The following is a 26,331-nucleotide window of genomic DNA, read 5'->3' on the forward strand; positions in this document are numbered from 1 at the left end:
CTATCCAACAACAACGACATCAATAATAATAACTACAACAATAAAACAAGGACTACAAAAGAGAATAAATAAAAAAACAACCCTCATCTTATAAAAATCTGCTATCACATGTACATTTCTTAACTTGTTTAATGAAGGTCTGTCCTAATAGGCTGCAAAGTTCACATGCAGGCCAGGAGCTATATAGCAGATAAAGCACTGGAATTCAATTTCTGGCATTGCATGTGCCTAAGTGAAGCTCTCTCTGGTCCTTTCTTTCTTATTAAAGAAAATTGCCTTAAAATGATTAAATCTCTACTTAAACCATTAGATAGGTTTATAATGTCAGCCAGCTATGCAGCAGATGCTCCATGAATATGCTGAATGAATCTTGCACCTGTATGTTTCTATATTACTGCATTTAACACAGTTCTGTAGCTATTGCTAACATGGCTTCCCTACCACAGCGTAAAAACTTCTTGAAGGCTTCTTATGTTTAAGACACAGCATTGAGTTCTGTAAATGTTTAATGAACTGAATTACTCAACTAAACTATAAATGTTAGCTCAAGAACATGCACCATTCTTTGTTTCTACTTTTATCATCTATCACTGATTACCAGATATTCATCATGATGGTACCAAGTTGGTACAAAGTCTCCACGAAGGCACAGTAAAAGCAATTTAATGTCAATTTTGCTTTAATGAAAAGTCCTTTTAATATATTTTTAAGGTTCAAATACTCCTGATTTGTGGGAGCAAACACATAAGAATTTAAATGAAGACAACTAAACACTTTTCTAATTAAAATGAAGTGTAAACTACCCAACATTCTTAACTGTTGTTATGTCATATAGTCCTAACAGCTGTAACACCTCATCTAGTCTATAATGTGAGCAAACACTTAGGATCAACGAGAAGGTACAACCATAAAGTATTTTTAGATTAATGATTATCAGATAAAAACCTGCTTTGGGAAGCACTTAGGAGTCATTAAAAAGTGGAATTACGGGAGCCGGGTGGTAGCGCAGCGCGTTAAGTGAACGTTGTGCTAAGCGCCAAGGACCAGCATAAAGATCCTGGTTCAAGCCTCCCTGTAGGGGAGTTGTTTCACAGGCAGTGAAGCAGGTCTGCAGGTGTCTTTCTCTGTCTTCCCCTCCTCTCTCCATTTCTCTCTGTCCTATTCAACAACGACACCAATCATAACAACAATAAAACAAGAGCAACAAAAGGGAATAAATAATATATTTTTTAAAAAGTGTAATTATGTGGCACAAAGCGCAAGGACCAGCATAAGGATCCTGGTTCAAGTCCCTGGCTCCCCACCTGCAGAGGAGTCACTTCACAAGCAGTGAAGCAGGTCTGCAGGTATCTTTCTCTCCCTCTCTCCATTTCTCTCTATCCTATCCAACATGTCTTCCCACCTGCAGGGGAGTTGCTTCACAAGTGGTGAAGCAGGTCTGCAGGTGTCAAAAAAAAAAAAAAAAAGGAATTAAATCTCAAATTTTCTTGGCAATCGGAGTTGAGAAACTGTGAACCTGACAGATCACAGACCACATACAAGCCTTGAGTTGGTGGGAATGGAGACATTTATGTTACAGCATATTTATTATCTAGTCATAGGATAATTACAAATGTTATAACTGGTATTCAACCTCTTGAATCCACTGAAATACCTGTCAAGATTATAGCTCTGGTTGACCGTAACCCTAGATTCCCATAGTCTGAGCTCATGTTTCCAGTTTGAGATGGTAAGCACTCCCTTTTTTGCAATGAATCTAAAGTCCATGTGCAACAAAATAGTAATTCCCCCTCAATTGCTTTCTGGGTAAAAATGCAGATGATATTTACGAAAGAAAAAGAATCACAATGGTAGTGAAAAGTAGGGACAGAGAAGAGTTATTCTTTATAATCAAGATGCCAAGCATTTTTTCTTTTCTCCCAAAGACAAGCACTATGGTAGTGTTGCTCTTTGGGAAAAAAAAAAAAAAAAAAAGCCCAACAAAAAACCCTTTAGGGTCACTTTAGGACCCAAACAAATAATATTCCAGAACAAAAGGGCTCCTTCTGTTGGCCCCATCATCTCTTTCAAAATAAGACCAGTTAACAAAAGGGCAGTACAGTGTGCAGGACTCAAGAGGGTGACAACGATAGTCTGCTGAATGAGATACTTAACCTCAGGTTAACAAGTATGTTAGAGGAAAGTTTCTGGAGAATAGTTCACATATTATTTCAGGACACCAGAAGTGCTTTAATGAAGACCAAATGCAAGTCAGGTACTAGGCCACCAGAAGCTAAAAGAAACTGTGGTTAAATAAATTTCAATACTGGAATCCACAAACTGAAGCAGGTGAAAAAACACTACTAAAATTACTGTTGTAATTCTTCATCAGGAGAAAAGTCAAATGCTCTTTGGAGAGAGATACAGTCATTATTCAGAAACATTTGAGAGGTTAAAGAGGGATGAATGAAAAACCATGACTCAGGCTTCTTGTGGAACTACTCTTTTTTAGGGGACATGTAGAGAACTAGGCATGAATGTCTACTGAGTTAAGATCTGATGATTATTTTGGAAGAGTGATGGACTCGAGTTTTTCTCTGGCTAGAGACTGAAAACTCATGTCCAAGATGACATTCTTTGATCGAGGCGACACAGGTCAATGAGGAAAACCTTTGTCACTTTCTTTTATCAACATCTTTCTTCCCTTCTGTTCACTGGAATGTTTTTCCTTGAGAGAGTTAGACATTCTTTGCCCATGAAAAAAGTTTTATGTTTCTTGTTTTTCTTTTCTGTCACAGTTACCGTCCACAAATATCATTATTGAAATGGCTGGCTGCTGTGTAATGTTGCACCCCCACTATGATGGCTCTATGCTGTTAAGAAACAAGACGTGTGTAGAATTTTACCATTAAGGTTACAGGCAGATACTACACTTCACAGTTCCAGATTTTTGTGACTATGTTCTCAAGCACAAATATGACTTCTGTTAGTAGAGGTGGCATTCTGCAGAGAACTAGTGGTTCTTCTTGAAGTTTTAGTGCAGAGGTAATCATAGCTTTGCTATCGGATTCTCAGGCAGAGAGATGGGGACACATGAAGGCTTTAATGTAGGAAGTGGTGTTTATATGCTGGCAGACCCAGCTGGACTGTGTCCACAAAAGACTGGGGCCTAAGTGCAATGGAGCTTGCCCATTTATACAATTATTGACTTTCCCATCGTAACTCATAACAACAAACTTAACAGGTTTCTTTTCTTTTCTTTTCTGTATAAAGAGTACAACTGGTTTGGGTTATTAGCAGACTCTTGGGCAGAAGCAGCAGATTCTAAGGCAGCTGACCCAGGCCATTTTGATTAAGGCAGTAGAAAACCCTGTTTATGCTGAGAAGAATGGGAAGATTGCTGTATTCTTCTTATTCAGTTTGAGAGGTTAACCAACCTTTAGCTTCTCTCTTGAGAAATTAACCCTTGCTTGCCTCAGCTTCTTTCTTGTGAGGTTCACCCAGAGCTAGGGCTGTTTCATATGCAACGAATAAGCAGTTACTAAAGAATTAACATTGGATGTGAAGAAATCATCTTGGGTCTGTAAGACATTTAACTACAGATGAGTAAAATCTTCAATGACTTTCACCAGTTGAATCAGGCCTAACATATATAATAAACATATGGGGAAAAGTTTTCATGATGTTATAGGCAAGTTAATGCTAATTTCTCTTCTTCAGCTCATCAGGGAAGGTTTAAGAAATGTACTCTTATTATAAACCTTTGGAGGCCATGTCTGTGAGAGGTATGCTCCAGGAAGTGCAATTCCAAAGTGTTGAAGATGGAAACAGAACTTCTGAGACACAAGCAGAATCAGGTCCAGTCTGTGAAGAAGGTAATGATGAATGCCTAGCACTAATGCTAGACTTTTATCTACAGATGAGTAAATCCTTGATGACTTTCACCAGTTGAATCAAGTCTAACATACATAAAACTTGTGTGGTAACTATGTAAGGTACTTAAGAGTCCAATGAAGTGCCCAAGAGTTAAATGATGTGAATCAAGGCTGATATTTGATCCAGAGTAAGGAATTCCTGATGCAGAGTTCCGTGCTTGACTGGGCCAAATTGTCAAAATTACACACTGGCAGCTGGAGTCATTAGAAAGGCACATTACTAAACAGAGAGCAATGCTAGCAAAACTGTGGCTTAGAGAGACATATGAAGAGGTGATAATCCTGTGAAAGCTCCAAAAGATATCTAGGTGTTTTGACACTAAAAGCTTAAGTCCAGCAAAATAAGGTGTTACAAAGTTATTGCCAGTATGCTTAAAAACAATTTTCTTATAAAGTAGTAGCACTGAAGACACAGAGTTACAAATTAGAGAAATTTTTACCACAGACATACTGATATGTTTTTTCCCCAACTCCTTTTAGGAACAATGCACTTCCCATGAGTAGAGGACACATAAAGTGATTAGGGGTTCCAAATAAAGATCATTATATGTATGTATCAGTATATTTGAGATTACCTTATGGTTTTGACTAGAAATCTGTGTCCAAGGAGTGATATTCAGTATTTACTCATAGGAAGATGATTAGCTTCTTTTCTAGTCTAACACTGATCTATCTTGCTTACTTAATGCTTTTATTTCTGCCCCACTGGTATATCTTGAGAGAATATAAGCAGTGTAATGGTCAAAATGTTAATGTTGATCCCAAACAAGATCATTTTATAACTGACTTCTGAGCAAGGTGATATTTTTAAAATTCCCTCCATTCTTTTATGTGGTTTGTGGGGTGGTGGTGATGGTTGTATCATTATTATTTTTTTTTAGCCAGAACACTGCTCAGCTCTGGCTTATGGTGGTACTGGGGATTGAACCTGGGATCTCGAAGCCTCAGATACAAGAGTCTATTTGTATAGCCATTCTGCTATCTCCCCGCCTTGTATTACTATTTTTAAAAAGGAGTACAACTATTTCTTCCATTTCTGATGAAATTATGGAAATGCATATTAAACTTGGGATACAACTGATCTTTTTAGTGGCTAGGAATATGGCTCAGCAGGTGAGCATATAGCACTTCCACATTCTGGGCCCCAGATATGATCTCTGGCACTGCATATACCTGAGCAGAACAGTGTTCTGGTCTCACCTGTAAGAATAAGGCAAATAGATCTTTAAAAAAATTAGTATTTTCAGTGGTATTTGATTATTTCTCCAACACTGTTACTGTCTGCTGAATATCTATAATTAACTAGAAGTGGTAAAGAAATATGTTTAACATTAATAAAATGGTATTTTCTTCTCAGTTCATAGCACAAACAGGAAACACTCTGTATTTTGCAATGTGCCCCCACCCCCCCTTTTTTTGGGGGGGTGCAGAGAGGAGCCTACAGAAACATACAAGCAATGTTACCCACAGAGCATAAGTGTTACAAGAGATAGGGGAAGGTTTTACTAGTGGAGCTGACATCTACAAAATTTCACATTCTATGTGGTAATCCACCAAGTTTAGAAACACATAACCCTGGAGCTTGGATATACATTCTATCTCCTTTTATGCCACCATGCAACCACAGCATCTAATGGGAGGATTATATTTCTGAATACTAGATGTCAAACTTTTAGTCATCTAATATTTCATGTTTACTGGTGCAATGAGAAATAGCACAGATGGGACTGTCCAACATCTACAGCATGGTTAAATGCAATGTAATGGAAGCAGAATTATATAAAACTATTGAAGTTTTGGAGAATTTGTTAATGTTCATTAGGACACACACATACACAAAAGAGTCAATCACACAGCATTTGTCTGTAAACTGCCAGCATTCCTTATGGTATCAGAGAGAACAAATACCAGTGTATATCACTCACTTCCATAGTGAAGTCATTTGGATGGTCAGGACATACACCTGACAGCTACACTGTAGCTAGTCATGTGGGGTTCAACTTTTCTATCTAGACATTGAGCTCAAAGAATATAACTGAAAGTATCATTACCTTACCCTTTGGATCTGTTTAATCTCTGCAAAGCACATAAATAGGTAAATCTTTTTTTTTTTTCCTATTTATTTATTCCCTTTTTGCCCTGGTTTTATTGTAGTTGTTATTGGATAGGACAGAGAGAAATGGAGAAAGGAGGGGAAGACAGAGAAGGGGAGAGAAAGATAAGACACCTGCAGATCTGCTTCACCACTTGTGAAGCAACTCACTGCTGGTGGGGAGTGGGGACCGGGATCCTTAAGCTGGTCCTTGCGCTTTGCACCACATGCTCTTAACCTGCTGCACTACTGCCCAACTCCCAGAAACAGGTAAATCTAATCTATTCTTGGCAGCTGAGAAAAGACCTTATCTTTAAATTTGAGTGGGGGGAAACTGACCAAACACACAGAAGTTGTTCTTTATTACATTACATAACTAGGTAACAAACTGTAGCTCCCCCCTCAAGTAGAACAGCTGTATGTCATGTGCAAGTGCTAAGTTAACTTCCCCAGGTGAAGGTGAACTGTGAATGACCAATAGACTAGAATGTATTATACTCAGAATTTTCAGTTCACTGTAAGAAAGCATGTGGTATGTTGTTTAGAGTGAAAAGATAACATTTCTATTCACAGGCAGAGACAAAAAATTCATAATGAGTATCCACCGGGGCAGTGAAAAGACAGCAGATATGAACTATCTCATACCTGTCTGATTCTACACAAAACTGCACATACTACACCCACTTGTGTCATGTTATGGGGTCAACCAATCTGGATACAATACTCATCTTTGGTATAAATGGTAGCATTTAATAAGGTTCTTCTAGAGAAAGGGTCAATTATACAACAGGATTAATTTCCAGGAAAACTAAGAAAAAGGGAGACTTATGATCGGAGGAGTGTTTTTGCCCATTTTATTTCCCCTCAATGGGTAACCCAAGCATGCAAGAAAACAGGGAGTCTGCAGCAAAGGCACAGCAGCAATCTCTCAAGCAGCACTTTCTGTAAACCTGGGTTAACATCTGGACCGGCAGCCATTTGGAATGAAGAGTTGAATCTCTGCTGCCCGCTGCATTGCAGCATGGCACACACCAACGACCCTGGGGCACTCCTCCTGCTGTGGAGGCTCCCACTGACAGGTGAGCTGGGGACAGACAGAGGTTTATCCTCTTCCAATTGCCTGCAACTTGTGTTGCAAGCTGAACTTGCTGGGTTTGCCACTGAAAACACAATGCTTCCTCCTCTGTATCTCCTGATGGTATGTTTACAAAAAGCAGCAAGGCCCTTCACATAAGGTTCATGTTCTTATTGTTTCCTTGAGCGTTTCTGATTTGTTGGGGGAAGAAAAGACCCTTGTTGCACGAAGCTGGGCTTAACTCCCCAGAGCCCAACTCTCCCAAGGTAACTCACTGCTTCAGGGTACTTTACCTTCGTGAGGGGCTGGGTCTTGATGGAGCCGTATTCATATTTCTTCTTTCCGCTGCCTTATTAATATCTGAAAAGAATAATCAACCCATCTGTTCAATGCTACGGAATAAAAACAAGATCATCAGCACATTTCAAATGAAAGCAACAACAACAACAGCAAAAGAATACTGTGAAAACCAGATGGTGGAAGGAAATCCATTCAGCAGGCACACTGTGACTTGGGAATTTTTATTAAGTTACAGCAGTACATTGTCATAGCTTCGTAAGGAATGTCCCTCAGTTTTTGATCTAACACATAATCTCTGCAAAACTGATTACACATTAATGTTTTACACTCTGCTAAGCCCTAAACCTAACACCTGTCTCTCCAAACCAGCAAAATATTGTCTTCTAAATTCTTGAAGAGTCAGCTGTGAGATTTTTTTTTTTGAGGGGAAGAGTGGGAACAAAGATAAGGAGAGAATGTGGGGGTGGGCAGGGAAGAAGTGTGAAAGAGAGAAAGCAAGAGCGCATGAAGGCAAATATTCTATTTCATTGAACAAAGAACTAGTAGCTGAACTCTGATATCTTAAAACTTCAAATATTCCATGATGTAGTGCCTCCTTTTAGTATGCATTGTGCTGCAGTCTATTGAACGTAATTTTCCAAAATGAAATGTAGGAAACTGAGCAATTTTTCCCCCTAAACAAAACATATGACATGTACAAACTTCAGATATAAGCACCTAAGAGTAAGAACTGGTTTTGGGGACAGTAGGATTAGATAATAAAACACTACTCCTAAATTTTCAACAGAAAAATCTGGCACATGCAAGTAGGAAAGAGAAGAGTCAACATGTGCAGCTGAAGCTTGCTTTGCTAAAAACTGTATTCCTGATATATGAAAATTGAACTGAATATGCTATGTACACAAGTAACAACAAACTAAAGAAATATAATAGGGTGTTGGGTGGTAGCACAGTGGGTTAAGCGCACATGGCGCAAAGTGCAAGGACCAGAGTTAGGATCCTGGTTCGAGCCCCCGGCTCCCCATATGCAGGAGAGTCGCTTCACAAGTGGTGAATCAGGTCTGCAAGTGTCTTTCTCTCCCCCTGTCTTCCCCTCCTCTCCATTTCTCTCTGTCCTATCCAGCAACGACGACAACACTAGTATCTACAACAATAAAAAGAAACAACAAGGGCAATAAAAGGGAATAAATAAAAATAAAAATATATATAATTTATGTCCAAAGATAACACCTGACAACTTTTAAATTGTCAATTGTTAAAAAAAAAATGCCATAACTAGCCCAATGAAGAAATAATGTGGCTTCCTGCTGCAATGCAGTTTTGTCCTCCTTGTTCCAAATAATTAATAATGCATTTGACAACACTAAATGGTACTGAAGAATCATGTATTTTGAATACTTCAAAATAATAATCAGGCATTTTGAAAATTTCAAGCAGAGCTCTGTAACATGAAAACTCACAACAGTAGTAAAAAACTTAGGGCAATATAACTTTGTTATGTTAACTTGTGAGTTCCTAGAATGATCTTCAGTTTATGTCTACAAGCAAATAACCAGAAGCCTGCTCTGTCTTGCCTTTACCCTTTCTAACCTTTTTTGCCTCCCGGGTTATTGCTGGGGCAAATCCACTGCTCCTGGAGGCTACTTTCCCCCCTTTTGTTGCCCTTGTTTTATAGTTGTTGTGGTCATTATTAGTTGTTATTGATGTTATCGTTGTTGGACAAGACAGAGAGAAATTGAGAGAGGAGGGGAAGACAGAGATAGGGAGTTAAAGACAGACACCTGCAGACCTGCTTCGCCGCTAATAAAGCGGGTACCCCCCTGCAGATGGGGAGCAGGGGGCTAGAACCAGGTTCCTTAGGTCCTTGCGCTTTGCGCCATGTGCACTTAAACCCGCTGCACTACCACCTGAGCTCCCATACCCTTTTTTTTTTTTTGCCTCCATGGTTATTGCTGGGTCTCAGTGCCTGCATCATGAATCCACTGCTCCTGGAGACCATTTTCCCCCGTTTTGTTGCAGCCTTGTTGTGGTTATTATTGATGTTGTTCGATGCTGAGTAGGACAGAGAGAAATGGAGAGAGGAGGGGAAGACAGAGAGGGGAAGAGAAAAACAGACACCTGCAGACCTGCTTCACCGCCTATGAAGCGACTCCCCTGCAGGTGGGGAGCCGGGGAACCAGGGAACCAGGATCCTTAGGCTGGTCCAAGGGCTTTGCGCTTTACAGCTGCACTACTGCCCAACCCCCAACCTTTCTATTTTTCTATTTTTAAGAGTCAGGAAATGGGGCTACAGAGACAGCACAATGGTTAAGCAAAAAGCCTCTCATGACTGAGGCAAAGTTCCTAAGTTCAGTCCCCAGCACCACCATAAACCAGAGCTGAGCAGTGCTCTGGTTGAAAAAAATAAAATTTAGAGATGATTTGGTCAGTAATATCTGAGCATGGCTTTTGGCACTAGATGTGGCATTCTGACAATTTATAATTAGTTCACTAGTGTCTGAATTATTACATGTTTATAGAGAAAATCAGCTTCTAATTGTCAAGAATATCATCAGTTCAGGTTTAGAAGGACATACTGACCTAATTTGCTCACTTATTTTATACTGCCTTTTAAGTAAGGGGGTGACCATGTTTCAGAGAGAAATGTAACATCTATAGTTATTTAATTTTCAAAGCACCCTATATACTGGTGGAGAGATTATTTCTTTTAGCAAAGTACCGTATCTTGGTCTTGTGAACAAAGAAAACTCACCCAATAGTGTCTTGATTATACAGGTAGGTGAGAGCACAGAACATACAGTATTATTTTAACTGGTATATTTCTATTAATGCTATGTAACCTCCCCATATCAAATGAAAAGGGCTATTATACTAATTAGATCTAGTTTTGTGAGTGGGTATAAATAGAGCAAAGCTGGTAAATTATTTACTTTGAACTTGGCAGAATCATTTTATTTAATAGATTATTTTTAGACAAAATATATTTAAAAATTCAAGACTATGACTTTAAACCTAAAAAAAATTATTACTGGATAGAAAGAAAGAAACTGAGAGGGGAGGGGAAGATACAGAGGGAATAAGAGAGACACATGTAGCCCTGCTTCACCACTCGTGAAGCTTCCCCCATGCAGGTGGGGACCACGGGCTTAAACCTAAGTCCTTATGCACTGTAATGTATGCACTTAACCAGGTGAGCCACCACCTGGCCCAGCCTTTAAACTATTTTACTGCAATTAGCTTCCGAGCATCTATTTTTACATAGCAGTCTAAAGTAATTTGATTTGTTTATTGGCTGCTTTATTGCCACTAGAGCTCAGTTTCACTAGGGCTCAATGTTTTCATAACTCAATCACTCCCCAGAGACCATTTCCCCCACTTTAAGTAGAGCATGAAAATGGAGAGAGGGTGTGAACACAGGAGGCACTGCAGCAATGCTCCACTGCTTGTGAAATCTCCTCTGCAGGCACTCTCATGCAGTGGCCCAAGGCTCAAACCCAGGTCCTTGTGCATGGAAATGCATGCACTCTCCATCAAGTTAGCCACTTGACAGCAATTATATTTCAATGGTATAGCTGGTATTTCTTCTGGAAAGAAAAAAGTTCTCAAGTCATTTTAATTTTAGAGATTAGTATACCAAATATTTATTCACTCATATTTAAAGTTCATTAATCCTCTATCTTAGCTGAAATATAGAGGACACTTGATACTCTCTTTGCCAACTAAAGGGATAGGAGGGAGGGTTCAGGGAGAGTTGTGAAAACTATCATCACTGCTGATTCTCATACACAAAATAATCCTAATATATGTTCACACAGATCATTTGGAACCTGTTAGTTCAAAAAAAGGGATTAGGAGACAGTTTTGGGGGGGCCTTATAAACAAACTATACCATGTGCATGCTTCCCTGTATCAAAGCATGAGGCAGCTCTGCAACTGGTAAAATACTGTTGTGTGTTTCTATCCCACCCCTCCTATCTGAAACTTAAAAAAAAAAAAAATCAAGAGGCTGGGAGCTAGCACTGCAGAGTGCATACTTTAACTGTGTGAGGCCTTTGGTTTGAGCCTCTGGCTACCACATATGGAATATACAATGCAAAGGGAGAAGTTTCATGAGCGATGGGACAGTGTCTCTCCTTCTGTCTCTCTCAGGCTAAAAACAAATGGTGGAATCATGTAGGTACAATGACACAATAAAATCCTTGGTGGCTTGTTCTGTCTGTCTGTCATGGGGACCTCGGAAGGTGTATGGAATGAAACTGGAAAAAGGAGGATGAATATGCAGGAGTTCTGGTTCAGTCAGAATAGGAGCATTTCCTTTGTTTTTGCTATGCACTACTTGCACAACCTGCAAAGTTGCTCCCTCTTCCTGTATTAGATCCTAATCCTTTGCCTCAATGGGAAGCTATAGAAGCCCAGGTAATTCCTTTAGACCTAAATAATATAGTGGGTGGAGTCTAAGTCTCTTATTTTGCATTTTCTCTTATCTAGAAAGGATTTTCAGCCCTGAAAGATAATGTGTAAAATAATTTGAATCGGGAGTCAGGCAGTAGTGCAGCAGATTAAACGCACATGGCGCAAAGAACAAGGCCTGGCTTAAGGATCCTGATTTGAGCCCCCGGCTCCCTACCTGTAGGGGAGTCGCTTCACAGGTGGTGAAGCAGGTCTGCAGGTGTCTCTCTTTCTCTCCCCTTCTGTCTTCCTCTCCTCTCTCCATTTCTCTGTCCTAACAATGATAACATCAACAACAATAACTACAACAACAATTAAAAGGGCAACAAAAAGGAGAAACAAATATAAAAAAATTTTAAAGTGAGTTATTCAGGACATTTCTTGTATTGCCCTCACAGACAAGTGTCTTATTTTAAACCATCCAATATAATACAAACTTCTATGATGATGTAAATATATTATTTATATCATAAAACAGACCTCTACCCCTAGGTGGGAAAGAATAAACAACCAATGTGTGGACTTTGTCTTTATAGGCCACTGCCTAACACCAATTCTGAAATTAAGTAAAGTTCCTTCTATTCCCTCGTGCAACCAACACTTTTTTAAGTTGACAGGTAGAATCCTACATGCATAAGAACTCAGTGTTGCAACAGAACTCAGAAGTACAAGAATAGAAGTAGAAGAATACAGAAGCTATAAAGAGTAAAAAAAAAAAAAAAAAACTACAGGGAGAGTTTATCACAGTATAGCAACAATTTAGAGTTAAAAATTTTTAAAAAGTGCCCCATCCAAACTTTTGGTCACACAATCTGAAAATAACAGAACAGGGGAAAAAAGTGAACAAGAAAAAAATCTAGAAATCAAGATGTTATACAGGAAGTGGCAGCACTGTTTTAAATAATTAATGAAAGGGGTGAAAAATTCCCCAAAGAAAGACACACTACCTAATCTACAACTTTATTTTAGACGAACATTCCAGACAGGGTTCACACAATGGTCCTTGGATAATGCTATAAATAAAAACACGTTTCATTCATAGTTCCAAGAACTGCTTTACTTGATTTTTTAACTGTACCATCATAAAACAACTTTTTTAAAAAAATCTTAAAACCAACTTCTTTTATTTTTTAAACTAATTAGTTTATTTTCCCTTTTGTTGCCCTGTTTTTTTTATTACTATTGTTGTAGTTATTGTTGTCATAATTGTTATCTAAGGGGGAGAGAAAGATAGACACCTGCAGACCTGCTTCACCGCCTGTGAAGTGATTCTCCTGCAGGTAGGGAGCCTGGGACTCGAACCGGTATCCTTACACTGGTCCTTAAGCTTTGTGCCATGTGTGCTTAACCCGCTGCTCTACCGCCCGGCTCCCTAAAACCAACTTCTATGTCACAGGCTACTGTAATGTGAAATAATCTAAACAGTAACTACGGCATTTAGTGACAGTGTAAGTGAGCAATCATTAGACTCCATCTTCCCTTCTACTTCATTCCTAATGAAAGCCAAAGCCAGAAGTTTGTCACACAAATCTCCAGAAAAGATTAACCTGTTATGTTTACCTTGGGGAAGAAGGTTTTGCTTAATATCTTGGAAGTTTTACAGGCTCAGGTAGATCCATTCTTCATGACAAGACTCCTCCTAGCCAGACAACTTCAGAAAAACTTCAGGAGAGGACCCCTTCCAGCTGAACAAACAACACTGTGATGAAATCCTTCTCCTATCCTTCAATCAGATGGATATTATTACCTGGCCTATTACCTTTCATAAGCCCTCAACTCCAACCTCTGAAGTTTTTATTATTATTATTCAAATATTTATTTATTGCCTTTCGTTGCCCTTGTTTTATTGTTGTAGTTATTATTGTTATTGATGTCATCGTTGTTGGATAGGACAGAGAGAAATCAAGAGAGGAGGGGAAGACAAGAGGGGGAGAGAAAGACACCTGCAGACGGGGAGCTGTGGGCTCGAACCGGGATCCTTACACCTGTCCTTGCGCTTTGTGCCATGTGCGCTTAACCTGCTGCACTATCACCTGACTCCCAGCCTCTGAAGTTTTTAACTAGACTTCTGAGCAATGAGTCTTTGAATTGGTAGCAGCACTACCATTAACTGTTCAAAGAATCCAGATACATATATAATTTCAGTAACTGACTACAAATGAATAGTTAGATCAAATGGTTTGGCTAAAAACCAACAATCAGGAATTACTATATTAAAAAGAAGTGATAATGTCGCTTGGAAAATGTCCTTGGTAAGATGCCAGATATCACATATTAAACTCCCTAAATTAAGAGAGGGTACAGGTAGGCAATCACAAACTAAATTTCATGAAACGGCTGGTGAGACAGCTTCACCTGGAAAGGTACCTGCTTTGTCATGTGTACCACAGGTTTGAATTCTTGGGACACCACATGGGTGTACTATTGCACTAAGGGTGCTTCTGGAATTATGGTATCTTTAGTTCTGAAAAAGCTGACCTGTAGTGGGGAAGCCCTGGTGGAGAAAAAAAAGTCTATATTCATGAAGATGGCTTTGATGGCATTTTGTAATATAAGGTTTATAACAAATTATACTGTAAGGAGTATGGGATAAACGAAGATTGTTTGCTGTTTCTGAATCAACCTCCTAAATTCACTTTGAAAATAATGTACTGCTTCATATTTGATATTGATTTTATATTTATTTATTTATGCAACATAGAGAGGAAGAGGGAGATGGAGTATCACAGAAATCAGATTTTTTGATCCTAACCAAATGTCCAGAAAAATCTAACTTCTATTACTAATCTGACAGAGTGGGGTGAGTTGGGGTCATTGTCAAGTCAGTTGAATTCTTTAAACCTCTATAACCTTCTGTGTTCATTATATTAATTCAAGGAAACTAACATCTAAGAGAAAAACCCCACTAATTTGGTTTTCCAAAGGCAGAGCTTATTTAAATCAGAGAAAAAAAAAATGTCTGAAGCCACAAAATTTTAAAGTAAGGTTTGTTTTAAATTGTTCTTTACTTTTTTGTTGTCATCAGGGCTGAGCTGACTTTTCAGCAAATAGAGACAGACACAGAGAGACACAGGAATAGAGGGAAAGATTCCACAGCACTGAACTGTTTCCCAGTACAGTGGAGACCTGGTTAAGGTAGGAGGACAGGCTCGAAGGCTCCAGGCTTGAACCTGGGTCTGGGTTGTGTGTATGACAAAGCAGGTGTATCATCTTGCTGGCCCTAAAACAAAGTTCATTTAAAACACCAAAATTTATTTAAAAAAATTTTTTTCATCATCATCATTTTACTAGAGCACTGCATAGCTCTGGCTCATGTTGGTACTGGAGACTGAATCTGGGACCTTTGGTGCCATAGGCATGAAAGTCTTTTTGCATAACCATTATGCTGTCTCCCAACCCCTAGCTAAATTTCAGTTAAACTACACAAAAAAATTCTTAAGAGATCTAAACCAATGAACTTGAAAAGGCTACCTTATAATAAGTATATCAAATTCTTCTATGCTTACTATGTATTACACTTTATACACTTCAACAAAGGGAAAGAAAATGAACTGATAGCCAAAGGAGTCAATTATAACCAATAATCTAATAGTTCAGGAAGAAGACAACAAATCATAAAAGTAAAAATTATCTTAAAACACATAGCATACCATTTATCATTTTAACCATCTTTAATTATACTGTTCAGTCATATTAGATTTCTTCAGATCTTTTTCATCTTGCAAAACTGCCTTAAAGGAGTTCACGATTTAATAGAGAGGGGCACATGTATACAGATAATCACAATATAGTCCTCAAGTAAGGTTAAGGCATAGATAATACAGGCTTATGTTTATGTTCATGGCAGGGGATAGGGGCAGGGGAGAGTGGAAATAGGGAACAGCTGTGGGAAATAAGAAGGTGAAGAGATAGAAAAAGCCTTTAAGTGATAGCTAAACAGAGCCTTAAATGAAGAGTGGCTATCTGTAGTCACTTCAGCACAAGCAAGCAAAGTGGTGTGAAAGGCACAGAAGCTAGAAATGAAACTGGAAGTTTTAGGAAATGAAGGAAGAGAACGAGGAAAAGAATGAATGACAGAAGTTCCACTAGACAAAAAAGGCCAACTCAACACAACCACTAAGGAAAAGGCAATTGGTGGCAAAGAAGGTCCGATTAAAGGCTATATACTATAAATATTCAGTGAAGCCAAATTAATAGAAGCTTACTGTATGCATATTATCCAAATAAGAGAAAGGAATATTTTTTAAAGATCATCGAGTTGACACTGAAAGAATGAGTGGGAGAAAAAACCTTAATGGTCATTAATTTTACCTTCAACAAAGGGACATATAGCATACCATTTGTCATTTTAACCATCTTTAATTACTGTTCAGTCATACTAGGTTTCTCCAGATCTTTTTCATCTTGTAAAACTGAAACTATACCTACTAAACATTCCCTTCATTTACATAAATTATTTTCATTCTCTTCACATTTCTTTAAAGAAGAGACATATCAACACTACTGGAAAACATGGTTAAAACCTTATTTCCAGGTTTTGCCTGAAATTTTTAGACTGAGGGTAAAGTATAGGAATCTGTAAACAAATTTCTCAAGTAGTTCTTGGCAGGAAATTGGGGACTCTATCCCTTTAGCTTATACATAACGTATACTTACGTCCTCCATGTTAATTTTTAATTCTTGTGTTCAAAGGACAATGGTATACAATCTGCTAACAAAGAAAATGTTATGCCAATGGCTAAAATGTCTAAAATCACATCCCCTAAAAACAGCCCAGAAAATAGTTACAAAGCTACCTACAAAGGAAATGGAATCATCAACCCAAATATTCTACAGTGCTATAGGTAAAAGTAGTCGTTAATTGCCAGTTATAAAGTCAGCTTCTGATCTGAGATGGCAGCCCTTTACATTTCCCTTCTATTTTATCCAACTATTAAAAATGTGTCCTGAGGTGGCCTGTGAGGTGGTGCTATGGATAAGGCATGAGGTTCCTCCCAGTTCAGCCCCAGGCATTACATGTACCAGAGTGATGTTTCCTTTCTTTCTCACTCTTAAATAATTTTTAAATAGACCTTTTATTATTTCTGACACTATATAAATGTTACTGCTACCTCAATCTCAAATTGCGTAATGAAATATACTCACTTAAGCCAAATTACTTATAATTCAGTTTTAGAAGCTTGCCCACTTCAGTAATTCAATCATTGCATGTCCAAACCAGGTGATCACTCAGGCTATTTTACAAAATTACAAGCCCCTCTGCATAGCACTAAATTATAAATTATATTGTTTTATAACAGTTCCCCAGTGCAACTTCAGTTGCCCTGAAAGCTGTCAAGTCTTTCTAGAGAATAGTAATGCTATTCTAAACAAGATATAAAGGGAAAAGAATCTTTTAAAACACATGACTTTTATTTTAAACCACTAAAATTATTGGGAATGGTTTGCTTGCTATACAACCATTACTGCAGAGGTCTTTGGATTCTGCGCCCCCTATGGGAGGATTAGTGGTTTATAGTTGACAGTAAAATACTATAGTTGGTAAACATGTAACATTTCTTAGTTTTTCACATAACAATCTAACCCCCCACCTAGGTCCTCCTCAGCCATCATGTTCCAGGACCGGAAGACTCCCTCCACCCCAGTCTTTTACTTGGTACAATACACAGGAAAAAGAATTTTATGGCCTGGAAAAAAATCTGATTCTTTGAGAGGAATTATTTTCTTAACATAAAAGTAATAAGTTCAGTTAACCTACTGTGTGTTTTTTTTTTAATATTAATTCGTTCCACTACCTGTAAAGACCCCTCTTCTCCTATGCAGGTGCCCTCATGCTATAGTGGTGGGGCTTGAACCTGGGCCCTCTTTTGTACACTCTACTGTTTAAGTCATGTCCCAATTTTAGTTTCCCCTTTCCTTCCTTCCTTCTTGTAGTCTAGCCTTTTTTTTTTTAAGAGACAAGAAACAAAATGAAAATGACCATCCCTATAAATACTTGTATCTGGTGGTAATAAAACTACCATCTAAAAAGCAGCAGGCATGCTGCTATTATGTATTTATCTGTCAATACAATTTATATTTCCCAATGTGCTGTTGTCTCAGTGATCTTACACTCTCTCTTGTAATTTAATATTGGCGACTGCCCTTTTAACTTTTTTTTTAATTTTCTTTTTTAACACAGCACTGCTCAGCTCTGGCTTACAGTGGTGTGGGTGATTGAATCTGGGACCTTGGAGCCTCAGGCTTAAGAGTCTGTTTGCCAGGGGGTTGGGTGGTGGCACACTTGTTTGAGCACAGGTTACATTGTGAAAGGACCCAGGTTCAAGGCCCCAGTCCCCACCTGGAGGGGGAAAGCTCGGCAGAGTGCTGCAGGTGTCTTCTCTGTCATCCCCCTTCTCTCTCAGTTTCTGTCTCTTTCCAATAAATAAATAAAGATAAATAAAAAAATTCTTTAAAAGTTTGTTTGCATAACTATTTTGCTATCTTCCCTGTCCCCCCCTTTTAACTTCTTGATAGCATTAACTTTGCTTAAGCAGAATAGTTTAGACAAAAGAGACAAAAGTGTATGCCAGAAAAAAAAAATGTATGCTATTCACAAGACAAGTCTTTAGGCACAAAAGTACTTGCCTTTTTTTCTTTCCTTCCTTCCTTTTTTTTTTCTTTTCTTTTTTTGCCACCATGATTACTGCTAGGGCTAAAGTGCCTGTATGATGAGTCTACCAGGAGTGGTGGCCAGTCCTGCCCCCCCTTTCATAAAGAGATAGAAAGAAATAGGGAGAAAGAAGGGGGAGGGAGAGAGAATGAAACGCCAGCCAAAACTGCTGCTCATAAAGCTTCCCCCTATAGATAGGGACCAGGGATTTGACCTGGTGCAAGGTAGCATGTATGCTCAACCAGGTGCATCACCACCTGGCCCTGTACTTGTTTTTAAAGTGAATTTCTTTTTTTTTTTATTGCTGCCAGAATTATAGCTAATACTCAAAGTCAGCAGTATGAGCCTAGCACTTCCGACAGCCATTTTTTCCTTGTTTTTCTTTTTTCTAATTTTTATTAGATAACATGGAAAGCAATTGAGAAAAGATGAGGAGAGGGAGAGAAAGGCTGACACCTGTAGACCTGCCTCACCACTCATGAAGCAGACCCTCTGCAGGTAGGGAGGGGGGGCCTGAACCCGTGGTCTTTGTGTTGGATAATATGTGCACTGCGGTAGCGCAGCGGGTTAAGCGCACGTGGCGCAAAACGCAAGGACTGGCTTAAGGATCCTGGTTCCTGCAGGGAAGTTGCTTCACAGGTGGTGAAGTAGGTCTGCAAATGTCTATCTCTCTCTCCCCCTCCTCTCTCCATTTCTCTCTATCCTATCTAACAATGATGATATCAGTAACAATAACTACAACAACAAAAAAACAAGGGCAACAAAAGGGAAAATAAATAAATATATTTTAAAAACCTCAAGTTCTGGAATAACAACACTTCTTTGTCTCAATTTTGCTTCACTATAAAATCTTTTGGGTGGGGGTCATCTCTCAAACTTCACTGTTGTGGGCTGATTTTTTTTTTTCAGATAGAGATAGAGACATATAGAAACAGAAACAGAGGGAGAAGGAAGCACAGCACTGAAGATTCCTTCAATGTAGTAGAGGCTGGGCTCAAACCTGGATGACACACAAGACAAACTAGCTATGAGCTGTTTTTTAGATTAATTAGCTTAGAATTGTTGATTCTGATTATTAATTAGTTCTCATGCACAGAACTGTGAGCTATCTAATGAGCACTTTTTGCCAGCCTGACTATGGAACCACGTGCCCTAAACTAGACAGCATGCATAGTTTAGGGCACATGTTAATGTTATGGTGGGCAAGGACCTGGACTCAAGCCTCCAGTCCCCACCTGCAAGGGGCAAGTTTCACAGCCATGAAGCAATGGTGTAGGTATATCTCTTCCTCTCCTCTTAATCTGTTTCTGTTATATATATATTTAAAATAATTTGTTCAATAACACCTTGAATATTACTGCATCATTTATTTTGCTAGTGAGAAAAGCCTTTATTGAGAATAACTGGCAGCTGACTAGTGCAGGTTGGTCAGCACCATGGGTTGACCAACAGCCTTTAAAAAAACAAAAACAAAAACACTACATCTTTTAAATAAATGCTTTGAGCAGATCTAGCCTCTCTGAGCCATTGCTTCCTCATATGCAAAATATACCAGTCTACCTATATATCACAATGTGACTGGTAGGAGCAAATTTAGTCAATACTTGTAAACACATGTAGGGCTAGTTTTATTACATAGTTGTTCTATAGATTGAGTTGAGGAATGTACCCTTTAGGATGGACCACTGGGAAAAGCATGTTCTTTGCCCAGTTTCAAGCCCTGGCATCACTTGGGAGTACCATGGCAGCACCAGGGAATTGCCAGTACTGTCTCTCCACTGAATGAAAAGTGCTGAAATCACATATGCAAGGTCCCATCTACACAGGAAGAAAAAAAGGTAAATATTTCAATCTTCAAGTTTATAAAGTTTCACTCCCAGTTCTTAAATAAAAGTGGAATTACCTCATGATAAAGCAATACCACTCTTAGGCATTTATCCAAAGGATACATAAATACTAATTCAGAGAAGCATATGCATTTATGTTCATAGCTGCATTATTCACAATAGCCAGAGTAGAAATAGCCTAAATGCCTATCATCAGATGACTGGCTAAAGAAATTATGGGATATATATTCTTGGAATATTAATCTGCAATCAAAAAAGATGTTATTGTGTCCTCTGGGACAAAATGAAAGGAACTGGAGGTGACTTATGCTTAGTGAAATAAGTAAAGAGATGAAAGACAACTACCAGATGGTTTCACTCCTGGAATCTAAGAAATCTGATACACATGAACCTGGGGGAAAAAAAAACAGAAGCAAATTGTTTCTAAAACTTAGTGAGAACTATGGTGGTTACTTTGGGGGGGTAGGAGAGTGTGGATACAGAACTTTGGTGGTTGAGTGTGACAATCTTACAATCTTAGAACCTACTATTAATCACAAATTTTAAAAAATGAAGAAAAATATTTCACTCCTTTTTCGGTATGTAATGTAACTTCATATTAATTATATTTTCTTCTACTCATCTACCCCTAGTGGAGGTGTTTCTCTGGAGGTTAAGTGTGGTTTATACATTCTTTAAGGTACAACTGAATTCCAATAATTCCTATTTAAGTAATAATTCCTACAAAGGCACTGCCATCTGCAGGCCATAGAGACAGAATATTTGCAATGGTTGATTAAGTTTGAAAACATCAAGGTCCTTCTCACTAGATTTATTTATTTATTTGCCTCCAGAGTTATTGCTGGGGCTCAGTGCCTGCACTACACAACCACTGCTCCTGGAGACTATTGCCCTTGTTATAATAATGCCCTTGTTGTGGTCATTATTATTGTTACTGATGTCGTTGTTGGGTAGGACAAAGAGGAACCAACAGAAGAGGGGAAGACTGAGAGGGGGGGAGATAGACACCTGCAGACCTGCTTCACTGCCTGTGAAGCAACTCCCCACCCCGCAGGTGGGGAGCCAGGGGCTGGAACTGGGATCCTTAAGCCGGTCCTTGCACTTTGCGCCATGTACGCTTAACCCACCGCGCTACCGCCTGACACCCCCCCAGCCCGCTAGATTTATTAATTTTCACCAGAGCACTGCTTAGCTCTGGCTTTAGGTGGTGCCAGGGGATTGAACCAGGGACCCCAGGTGTCTCAGGCATGAAAATCTACTATGTAACCCTCTGAGCTATTTCCTGATCCTTTAGTCTTTGAGCACTGGTAGATGAGGCTTCATTTAATGAAGTCCTGGAACTGACTCTTGAGTAAAATCAGATTTTTATTTCTTTACATACAATTTCTGCTTACAATTGTGAAGAAAATTACATTAACATTTCGTAGATTCTACACTGTGCTCATTCCAAACTAATCCCAAGGAATATGAATTTTTTTCAGTTTTGGGGGGTAAGCACCCTGAATAGTCTGAGCTCACTTTTGTTTCCAGTCAATGAATTGAAGTCTGTTCTCTCACACACAAGAACATAGCTTATTAACTGACTACAAACAGACTGTTAATTTACAAATAAGTAAATTTGTCACTCTCTCCTTTGAGTGTGTTGTTTCCAGACTTGGGACTCTGAGCAAGCTGTACCTAGAAGAGTCCTTTCACTATGGTTCCTCCAACACATTATACAAGGAAAATCACTGCGTTTATGTTTTAGAGTAAAACACTATTTATTATCAGGCGGCCTGGGAAGTAGCAGAGTGGCTAGTGTTGCACTTAAAACCGTGAGTCTGGAGTTCTGTTCCAGACACTGCATGTACCAGAGGGATATTCTCGTTCTTTCTCATTAATAAATCTTAAAAAACAGAATGTGTCAGGGATTTCAAAGGATATGACAGCAGATGTGCTAGAAGAAAACAAGGAAGCCATGGTGAAGAAATGAACTGATGTCAACAGCTAAGTGATCTCCAGTACCCACAAGTGCAAAGCTCCGAATGGACCAACCGACCAACCGGTTTGAAAAAGCCAACACAAAATTAATTTTCGCACCCAGACTGACTCAGACAGAAAACTGTAAAACGAAAGCTGTCAAAAATCAAAACGGTGCCAGGGGAGGGCGGCTGCAGGAACACCTCTCGGTGAGCTGTCCAGGGGGTGACCACATCACAGGGCAATGAGAAAACTGCAGAGGTGAAGGAACAGCTCGCCCTTCTCTCGGACCCTCACTTCAGTCAAGGAGGCCGGTTCACAGCGAGGTGACTTACACTCGTCGTCACCCCCAAAGGTCCTGGGACACCTCCCGGCATCTGCCAGGACTGAGGGGAGAGAGGCCGAAGGATCACCACCCCGCAACACCTAGGGCAGCGTTTCCCCCCAAAGCGTGGGGCGCAGAATAACGTTAGGAGGAACCAGGACGCGCAGTTTAACAGGAAGGTATTTATTACTTTTTTTCCCCCTTTTTTAACGAACACTAGAAAAAAAATAATCAACTGGCTTTCCACCGTCCGGTTTGCGATTCACGTTATCACCGTAAACAAGAGAAAGAGTTTCAAGAGAAGGCATGGACACCCGGTGAAAGGCAGTGCGGAGGGTACACCATGTTAAGGGCGCAAACGCGAAAACACAGGCATCTGGGGAGCGCCGTCCAGAAACGGGCCCCGGCAGGTGGGGGGGTCGGGCGGTGCCCGGGGTCAGGAGACCGGAGCGCCTGCAGGTTGGGGCGCCGATCCCGTCGCTCATCGCCGGGGTCACGGGGACCGCCACCCTCCGTTCTCCAGCCCAGGATTCGATTCATAAGTGGGTTGTGTGTGTGTGTGTGTGGGGGGTGTGTGTCACGGGACAAGGAGACGCCTCGAGGATGCTCTCCAGGGACGCCGAGCGGCGGCGACGGCGGACTGCGCTCGCTCGGTTCGCCGCGTGGTGCAGGCGTCCAGAAACGCCGCTGCCTCTCTCCGGGTTCGAATCCCGCCTGCGCCACCGACTCGCTGAGGCGGGCCCGCAGGCGAAGAGCGAGACTTCACCCTTTCGCCAAAAGGGCGCTACGTGCGCGGCCCTGACCTACAGAGAGACCTCGAGGCCTAGTGACTCTAGCAGATTCGCGCAGACATGCAAGCCCGGGATGACCACGGCTCACCCGAGGCCACCACGGGCGCCCCGGCGAGCGGGCCTGCGCCTGACGGAAGCCTGAGAAGGCCGCGCCCCGACCGGGCATGCGCAGCCCCGCGCGCGCCCGAGGAGCCGCGGCCGCGCGTCCAGCGGGCCCTCCAGCCTCAGCTTCCCCATCCGGCCCGCCCCCCACCCCCAACCGCCTGCTCGTCAGCCCCTCGCCTAGGCGGACGGCCACCGCTCCCCGGCACTCACCGCTACCAGTGCGGCGGGCTCCCGGCCAGTCCTTCGCCTCAGGCCCGCCGCTGCCGCCTCCACCTCCGCCCACTTGCCTGCCGTAGGACAAAGGCACCGCCAACCGACCGGCGCAGGCACGAGGCAATGGCGGCCGGGACGGAGACTGGGGGCAGAGGGCGCGCACGCAGCGGCGGGCGCAGCAGTGTCGTAAAAGCGCACGGGTTTACGGCAGGGCTGAGTTAGGCAGTGGCGCGCCTTAGCAATGAGGGAGGGGCATTGCCTGTTTGGCGGCGGTTGGGGGGGACGGGCGGGGGGGGGGTTTGCCTAGTAACGGCGTCCTGGGGCGGAGGGAGCGGCCGGGCTAAGCTTCCTCTCCTTCCTCTCCACCCCTTTCTCCCCCTTGTCTGCTCACCCAAGGCTTCACGTTTCTTTTTAATTCTCAGAGCTCTCGCTTTCTTCTCAGTGGAAGTGGCACATGCAAATCCTAAAGCACTTCAAGTTTTGCATAAAAGTAAAAACAAATAACAACAACAAAGAAAAAACCCCAAACAAGAACAGAAAAAAAAAAAACCACCGAAACACTTATAGGCCTTTGTATTGCAGATGTCTGTCTGGCCTGGAGGCAATATGCATGCCTGTAATAAAGAACACAGACGGAGAGAAAATGTTTGACTTAAATTTACATTTAAATAGGTTGTGTCTGGTTATCAAGTCACTGGCTCTTCTTTCATTATGCTTCAATGTCAAGAATAAATTTCTCAGAATGTTACTGTTGACCATGAAGCATGTAAATTGCAGTATTGTTCTTTTAATCTATGGAACATGTTTGTCACGAGGAATGGAATTTGCTCACACAATTCTAAGCACACTCTATTATGAGTGTGAACTCATTGCTGTGTGAATTAGGTAGACTCTTCTATTAGGAAATGCCTCATTTTTTGAAGGGCTAGCCTTCTCTTCTTAGGAAGAGTGCATACCAAGTCTTAAGTGGTGGCTGTAGAATTTGAATTGTATGGGGAGTCTGGTTTCCTTTGACACTCAGCTTCTGTGCTCTCGTTTACCCACAGAGTGTTTACGTTTATTAAATGACCTGGTGACTTTTTTTTTTTTATCACCCATTTGTTTTATTGCATTTGCCTGTTTCAATACAGTGAGGTAAGTTAGCATTGATCTTACAGCATGTAAACAACCCCCCCCCCCTCTTTCTCCTTTGGCTACCATGATGAATCATTATTTCTATTCCACTGGACAGTGTGTCTATTTTTGTTCCAGTACCAGGCATTTTTTATTGCTATGGCCCTATAATAAATTTGAGATCGGGGAATGTGATGCTTCTAGTTCTGTTTTTTTTTTTTTCTCTCGATTGTTTTGGTGATTATAGGTGTTTTCTGGTCCCAGATATACTTTTGTGGCTTCTGTTATATTTTCATTAAAACAACAACAATGAAAACTAACCAGGGGACTGGGGCCATAGCGTACCAGATTAAACGCACATGGCACAAAGCCCAAGGATGGGTTAAGGATCCAAGATGGAGCCTCCTGCTCCCCACCTGCAGGGATGTCTCTTCACAAGCAGTGAAGCAAGTATGCAGATGTCTATGTTTCTCTTCCCCTCTCTATCTTCCCCATCTCTCTCAGTTTATTTCTGTCCTATACAACAACAACAACAACAAGGGCAACAAAAATGGGGAAAATGGCCTCTAGGAGCAGTGGATTTGGAGTGTGCAGACACCAAGCCCCAGTGATAACCTTGGAGGCAAAAAAAAAAGTGTGCCGGTCTCTTGCCCTTATGCAGCTTTTTATTTCTGAGCTTTCAATTCTGTTCCACTGATCTGTGTATCTATTTTTGTTCTAGTACCTGGCAGTTTTTATTACAATGGCCTTATAATAAAATCTGAGATCTGGGAGTATGATGCCACCATTTCTGTTTCTTTTTTCTTTTTTAAGAATCTCTTTATTGGAGAGTTAATTAATTGGGGGGGGGGTATTCCTGTGTCTTCAGTCTTTTGGAAGAACTTTGAAAGTGGAGGTATTAACTGTTTCTTGAAGGTTTTGTAGAATTTGTAAAGCCATCTGGTCCTGGATTTTTATTGTTGGGAAGGTTCTTAATAACTGTTTCAATTTCTTTGTGATTGGTCTATTTATGTTTTATAGTTCTTCCTGGTTCAGCTTTGAAAGGTTATATCTTTCTAGGAATTCCTCCATTTCTTCAAGGTTCTCTAGCTTGATGGCATATAGTTAGTTGTTTGTAGAAGATTTGCATGAAACTTTCTGTTCATTCCTGTGGTGTCGTGATATCTCCTCTATCATTTACAACCCTATTTATTTGAGTCTTCTTCGTTTTTTGTGAGTCTGGCTAAGGGCTTGTCAATTTTGTTTACTTTTTTGAAGAACTAACATTTAGCTCCAGTGGTCTTTTGTATGGTTCTCTTATTTTTGATGTTATTTATTTCTGCCCTAATTTTAGTTATTTCAGTCCTTCTGGTTGCTTTAGGGTTCCTTTTTTCCTCTCCCTCTAAGTCTTTTAAGGTGTTCAGTGAAGCTGTATAGTTGAGCTTTTTCTTGTTCCCTAATGTGTGCTTGTATGGCTATGAATTTCCCCCTAAGTAGTGCTTTAGCTGTATCCCAAA

At 40.5% G+C, this 26,331-nt stretch overlaps 1 protein-coding gene across 3 annotated transcripts in view; it reads right to left on the bottom strand.

The window, feature by feature from the left end:
* Nucleotides 1-23,882, bottom strand: part of NCOA5 (nuclear receptor coactivator 5) — a 39,572-nt gene extending 15,690 nt beyond the window's left edge. The window contains exons 1-2 of one of the 3 annotated variants that reach the window (XM_060190925.1): nucleotides 23,720-23,882; nucleotides 7,375-7,441 (exon numbers count right to left, since the gene is read on the bottom strand). In XM_060190925.1, coding sequence (XP_060046908.1) covers nucleotides 7,375-7,412 — 38 coding nt within the window. In that variant the 5' untranslated portion in view covers nucleotides 7,413-7,441; nucleotides 23,720-23,882. The remainder of the gene's footprint in view (nucleotides 1-7,374; nucleotides 7,442-23,719) is intronic. The other 2 variants (XM_060190927.1, XM_060190923.1) reach the window with 2 other exon arrangements.
* Nucleotides 23,883-26,331: the final 2,449 nt, after the last annotated feature.

This window comes from Erinaceus europaeus, chromosome 1 (genome assembly GCF_950295315.1).
Source record: "Erinaceus europaeus chromosome 1, mEriEur2.1, whole genome shotgun sequence".
Classification (NCBI taxonomy): domain Eukaryota; kingdom Metazoa; phylum Chordata; class Mammalia; order Eulipotyphla; family Erinaceidae; genus Erinaceus; species Erinaceus europaeus.